The sequence below is a fragment of the Hordeum vulgare genome, chromosome 6H, assembly GCF_904849725.1.
Source record: "Hordeum vulgare subsp. vulgare chromosome 6H, MorexV3_pseudomolecules_assembly, whole genome shotgun sequence".
NCBI classification, from domain to species: Eukaryota; Viridiplantae; Streptophyta; class Magnoliopsida; order Poales; family Poaceae; genus Hordeum; species Hordeum vulgare.
In genome coordinates, this window is record NC_058523.1 from 494,964,436 (window position 1) to 494,971,098 (window position 6,663).

At 43.1% G+C, this 6,663-nt stretch overlaps 1 protein-coding gene across 1 annotated transcript; it reads left to right on the forward strand.

Annotated features, from left to right (window-relative positions):
* The first annotated feature begins 4,415 nt into the window (after positions 1-4,415).
* Positions 4,416-6,097, forward strand: LOC123405668 (mitochondrial metalloendopeptidase OMA1-like). Its single transcript, XM_045099273.1, has 3 exons — positions 4,416-4,613; positions 4,732-4,886; positions 5,797-6,097. Exons 1-3 carry the CDS (start codon positions 4,431-4,433, stop codon positions 6,095-6,097), a joined length of 639 nt encoding a protein of 212 aa, XP_044955208.1. The 5' UTR covers positions 4,416-4,430.
* Positions 6,098-6,663: the final 566 nt, after the last annotated feature.

Below are 6,663 nucleotides of genomic sequence, written 5' to 3' on the forward strand. Positions count from 1 at the left end.
GTTCCTGAGGAATACTTTTAGTCCCGGTTTATTAGTAGTCTCTAGTCCCGGTTGGTGTTACCAACTCGGACTAAAGAGGTGGTTGCAGGGTTTTGTCAGGCTGGGTTCCCTGCGAGGGCCATTAGTCCCGGTTAGTAATACAAACGGGGACTAGATATAGGTCTTTAGTCCCGATTTGTATCACCAATCGGGACTAAAAGTATCCCTATATATACCGCTTCATTCAGCCCGAGCCAAGCTCTCTATTTCCCCTTTATCTCCTCTGTTTTCTTGCCTTGCTCGAGTTCATCCGCCATTTCTCTACAGTTTTGTCCAGATTTGAGGCACCCCATCCAGTCCAAGTGTTCACAAAGGTTAGCAACTTTGTCCTTTCATCTCTCATTGCTAAATGCCCCATAATTATATAGTGATTTGTGGGTTTTAGTTTGGGAGTAATTATGTGTGAGTTTATTTGATTTATATGCAATCTGAGCTCAAATTAACTTCTTAGTTTGCATATGTGTAGGTGTGGTTTACTTAGTGCCTTCCCGTCTTCGTCCTAACCACCATCGAACGCCCGCATCGTCTCGTCGCCGGCTCCACCTTGGTGATCCTCTTGTTCTTATCCATTTTATTCCAAAACATTTCTTATTTTTTTGTATGATTTACCTGTATGATTTTCTTATACATAGTGTCATGGTCTTGATATCCGTCTCCGTTGGCCCTCGTTCGGTTTATGATTCGGATATGGTATATTCTCTTTTATAACTATTTGTTGCATTTCTCGTTTATATGACAATTATGCCCATCAAGTTGACATGGATATTTTTATCTAGGAGGTGTGTGTAGTGGATTGTGCTTTCCTTCAACCTCTTGCCGCGTCGTCGCTGTCTCGCCTTTCCCCGACGCCGGAGCTCGTCGCCGCCCCCGACGACGGCTGCCCGCACCTCCTCGCGCCTATCCCCGACGTTGCACGCGCCTGCTCCTCCTGGAGCCCGCCCCGACACTGTCCGGGACGCCGCGACCCGCGCCCGCTCCTTCGGCCCCGATCAAGCTCCCCGCTGCGCAACCGTCGCCCCGTCACCCCGCTGTGAGCTCCCCCCTCTCCCTCGCCTCTATGCCGCAATGGCCGCCCCTCCCCGAGGCCACACACACACACATGCATGCATGAACACACACACACACACATTTTCTTAAGTTAGATCAATTATATGTATTTTTTGTATAGAATGATAAAATCTGAAAGTTGATGGAAAAAAGAAAGACCGGACTCATCATACATTAGGAATATTTTAAAAACATTTTATTTTATCACACAAATTTAATACACCTATAATATTATTTGGGAGAACTAAATAGCAGTAGACAATTTCTATATAAATGAAAGAACACAAAATTAGTTGACAGTTTTCAAACGAATTTTGACATTTTTTCACGAGATGATTAGATGTATAAAAAAAGTTAAGAATTTTTGACATTTGATAAATTTTTGGATGCGGCTAAGAATACAATATGTATGTATGTATGTATGTATGAATAGAAATGTATACAATATGTATGATTTTTTAGATGATTATATTTTGATCCAATGTGTATAGAAATTAGTATATATATATGTATGCATACAATATATTATAGAGAAAAATGTTGATGAATTTTGACATTTGCAAAAGTTTGTTATCTATTTGCAATTAATTAGTATATGTATGTATACAATAAATTTTCTTAGTCCTTTAATAAGGGATTTATCGAAAATGCCCCCATTATGGATGTGCAGAAGTTGATCCAATTGTTTTCTGATCTCATCTACGTACCCTAACTAGCTTCTATATGTCACGTTGTTTTGTGTTAAAGTATTGAAGAAATCTATGTCTTCATTATTAGACGGAAGTAACAGGCGCATGATGGTATGAAGCTCTTCTTTTGAAACAGAGTTCATGATAAAATAATTCGCTTTTTGGTACGAAGTTCAGCAAAGGCCTTCTAAATAGTGATATTCAGAAGGCTCTTGCAGAACTTCGTACCAAAAAGCTAATTATCCTATCAGGGCTTCGTTTCAAAATAACTTTGAAGAGTTTGTACCATCATGCGCCTCTTGCTTCCGGCTAATAATGAAGCCATGATTTTATTGAATCCTTTGACATTAGACAACGTGACATATAAAAGGATAGATGAGATCAGGAAAAATATGAACCATTTTCTGCGCAACTAGAATGCCGCCATTTTGTTAAATCCCTTAAAGGTTAAGAGAATCCGTTATGATTCTGAATCATGTTCCTAGTCAGGGACTAAAGGTTCCTCCTATATAAGAAATCACAATCCAAGCATTTAAAAACATTAAATTTAGATAGAATTTGTTTGAGAGAAAAATTTATGTGCATACTTACGTTTGCGAGAACATTCACATGATGGCGTCCGAATTAAGGTCCAAAAGTGATAGACAACTTTGGATACGTTTGCCAGAACACTATTCACTATCCTTTTTATCATGATCTAATATATATACACACAACTAATATATTTATATCGATCTTCTTTTTTAATAAAGATGAAAGGCATGCGGGATCGGCTCCTACCAACGGATCGCGTACCGGCAATTCAAGAGTAGATAGCAGGATTTTTGCTCGACCAGGTCATAGATCCCAAAGAAGAATACCATTACAAGCTATAATGCCTCCATGTAATGATCTGCAAATTGTAGGAAAAAATGTATGTATGTATATATATATATATATATATATATATATATATATATATATATATATATATATATATATATATATATATATATATATATATATATATATATATATATATATTTGTGTGTGTGTGTGTGAATGGTCGTGCGAAAAATTCGATGATATATATATGACCGGTTCTATGAGAAATTCTATTTTTATATATGCATAACGTGTACAATATGTAGTAGCGTAAGATATGTTTTAAATAAAAAAGAATTAAATTGAAAAACAGAAAATGAAAAGCAAAAAATAAACAATAAACCCCAAAATCCCAAATCACCAAAGCCTCTAGTCCCGGTTGCTGTTACCAACCGAGACTAAAGGTCCCGCCCACGCCTCGCACGCTGCCAGCCACGTGAAAGGGTATTAGTCCCGGTTCGTGGCAAACCGGGACTAAAGGGGGGGGGGTCTTTAGTACCAAGTTAATAGTCCCGGTTGGAGAACCGGGAACTATAGGTCCTTACCAACCGGAACTATAACCCTGTTTTCTACTAGTGTCATATGTCGTCGATGCAGACCACAATCTGCATCCGTTCCTGAAATACCTTCCGAGCTCTGCGTCGAGGCTGGAGCAGATGCCGTCACAACGACGGAGCCCGAGGACACAAGTCCATCATAAGGATGTCGTCGCCGCTACGATATCCCCGCTTGAACAGACTAGTTTTCAAATCCATCACCGACCATAAAAACGATCGCCTCGTCGGGAAAGGATCCGGATTTTCTTTATTCAGCATCGTCACCACCGCCGCCGTCGATGAATGATCCAAAAACCTAAGCTACTAGACCCTAAAACCTAAAGCAAAAACGACCTGCACGCTCGAGATCCGACGACTCCCCTCACAACCGACGACCAAGAGATCGAAGACACAGGAGAGCCGCTGGAAAGCGGCATTGAAAAGTTGGTTCTCTTGACATCGGCTAGGGTTTTTAGCTGCTGATCTGAAAACTGGCAGGCTTGATCGACAAGGCTATAAGGCAAAATCGTACGTTGGAGAAGGGCTTTACGAACTGCCTATGTGTGCAGGATCTACCACGTATAATAAGCCAGCTAAAAAAAACATAAGCGCCCGGCGACGGCGAGCGGCAGATACGCCCCTTATCGCGCACCGGCGCCGATAGCCTCCCTTCTCGGATCAATCCGGCGTCTACGTGGGAAATAAAACGAACATGAAGTCTATTTTGGAGAAATCGGGCTCCGCCATCTTCCGGCTCCTCGTGCCCTGCAGGCCGGGGGTCCGACCACCGCAGCCGCCGCTGCCCACGGCCAGTAGGTCCTACCGCACCTACCGGCGGCGCTTGCCTGCGGTCTCGCGCTCGGCCACGACCCCAAGCCAATGGCCGCAGCGCCCGGAGCTCATCCACTTCACCCGAGGCCGCGGCGGGGAGCCGTGGTACCTCGACTGGCGGAAGTTGGCCGCGCGGGTTCTCGCCCCTGGCGCCGCGGCGATCGCCGCCTACTACCACAACATCGAGACCGTGCCCTACACCAACCGAACCCACCTCGTCTTCCTCTCTCCCCGGATCGAGCGGTGGCTGGGCGGACGCATGTTCGACGAATTCAAGAAGGAGAACGCCGCCATGATTCTACCCGCGTACCACTACAAGAGCGCGCGCGTCAGGCGCATCACCTCGGAGATCGTCCGCGCCGCCCGGCGCACCCTTGGAGTTGCATCTGTCGATCCGAACGGGGAGCTGCTGGATGACAGGTTCATGGCTAGGAACTACGGGAAGCATGCAATGACGAGGCATCTCGACGGGTTCGACTGGGAGGTGATCGTCCTGGAAGATAGGCAGGTCAACGCCATGTGCGTCCCAGGCAAGATCGTGGTCTACACTGGATTGCTCGACTACTTCAAAACTGATGCCGAGATCGCCGCTGTGCTAGGGCATGAGGTACGTAGTAACGAGATCTTACTTACAATATTTATTTTTCGACAAAGGAAATTTTATGAATTCAATCATCCCATCAAAGGCGATACAGCCGTACTGAAACCGGTGGTCTTTTGCGCAGGTCGGACACATTATTGCGAGGCACACGGCGGAGGCGGTCACCAAGAGCTTGTGTTCTTATGCTGTGCATCGACTTGTCATCGGGCGGGTCAGTGACAGTCCAGACTTGTTGAGGGGTGTATCGAAATTACTGTTCACGCTGCCCTTCTCACGAAAGTAAGACATATGTTCGCTTCCTTCATCTCAAATTGTTCAAGGTGATCTACATTCTGCGTGTATGATAAATAACAAATCTTACTGGAATGGTAGAAATTGCTTTGGGCCTTGATGTATTCCTCAGTGAGTTATACATCTATACGTGTTAAGTAATTGGTCTAGGACAAGTAGTGATCTTCTGTTCTTTTAGTACGACTTGGTAAAAAGATAATCTTGTCATTTCACTACATACTATGTGGTTGCCAAAAAAATAATTGTCTTATTTCAATGTAATGGACTCGTAATTGCTATTCTTAAATCATGATCATAGAGTCCATAGGTGCAGAGGCCGGGGGTATATTCTTCTTTTCAAAAAAAAAGACCATAGAGTCCCTTCTCTTTAGTCTAAATTTCAGATTTCTTTGTTATAGTCGTCAAAAATAGAAATAGAATCCATATTTTCGTTTGCACATGATCATGTTAGTGTCGTTTATGTTCAAGTCAATTTTCATTCAACACGGATTTTAGCGCCCCCACGCAAATAATCAAAATTTTGTGTTCTAAAAGAACAAGTTGTTGAGTACTGAACTTGTTTCTTTTCAAAATATGACACAATACTTGTGCTTCCCCCATGAAAATTTCTTTCCTTGCACTTTCCATCTTCACACGAATTGAGACCATTATTTTCGCGTCTATGATTGCCGTTCTAATATGGCAGAGTTAACTCAACTCAACACTGTTTCTCATATGGTACAGTACTAGAGATTCAGTGTATTCTCCCATCCATGGAAGGCGTTTCCTTTACTCTTCAAAAATAATATCTGTTGAGAGCCCCCTGTTGTACAATTCTCACCTTGTCAACATATAATTAAATATATGCAAGTATGTCTCATGTAAAGAGTTCTCATGTTGTTGCATGCTACCAATGTAGGATGGAGATAGAGGCAGACCATATTGGAATGTTGTTACTTGCTGCAGCTGGTTTTGATCCGCGCATAGCCATTGCGGTCGAAGAGAAGCTAGGAAAGATCTCAAGAAATTCAGAATTGAAAAACTATCTCTCTACACACCCTTCAGGTAAAGAAAGAGTGCAATCCTTGTCGCGGGACAAAGTCTTGAACGAGGCGATGGAATTATACAGGGAAGCTAGTCCCGTCAAAGAAGCTGAACGTTTCTCCATTCCTGACCCCTTCGATATTAGGGGCAGGCGAAGCCATGGCTGGAAATGGTAGTTGTGCAATTTTGCATTGTTGTGCTCCTGTGTGTGATCAGGTCGTGTACTTATTTATGTGTTGCACTTGACTGGGTTGCGTTTGCACTCCTTGTCTCCATGGACACTCCTTACGGCTTTTGTGCACTTGTATCACTACATGAGCATGTCATACTAGGGAGGACATCAATGGAGACAGTAGATACTAGGCACGAGGAACACTAGGAATCCATATTCTCCTCGTTGGGGCCATGGCCAGAAGATGCTTTTCCACGCCAGCTGCATTCGTCTCCATCAATATTGATCTCTGAGCCCATAGTGTGTGAGGGGGTGCAAACGGAGATATTTAGGCAACAAACTAATTAAACTCAATCATATATGTTTTCGCATATGTGTAGCATTTTTTTTAGAGAGAAGGCGCGGGAGAGCCCTACTTTGATTTAACAAAGGAAAAAATCTGCTAGGAGATTACAACTCACATTTTGCACAAATAAAACCAGAAAACAGTGAAAATATACAAAGTGTTCTGGAAAGAGCTAACATGCTACAAAAACTACAAAGGAACAAAGCAGCTCGGAGTCCATGCAG

Coding starts and splice junctions, on each gene's coding strand:
- LOC123405668 (XM_045099273.1), top strand. CDS start 4,431: ATGGCTAGGAACTACGGGAAGCATGCAATGACGAGGCATCTCGACGGG. Junction 4,614..4,731: donor CCGCTGTGCTAGGGCATGAG/GTACGTAGTAAC, acceptor TCTTTTGCGCAG/GTCGGACACATTATTGCGAG. Junction 4,887..5,796: donor ACGCTGCCCTTCTCACGAAA/GTAAGACATATG, acceptor CTACCAATGTAG/GATGGAGATAGAGGCAGACC.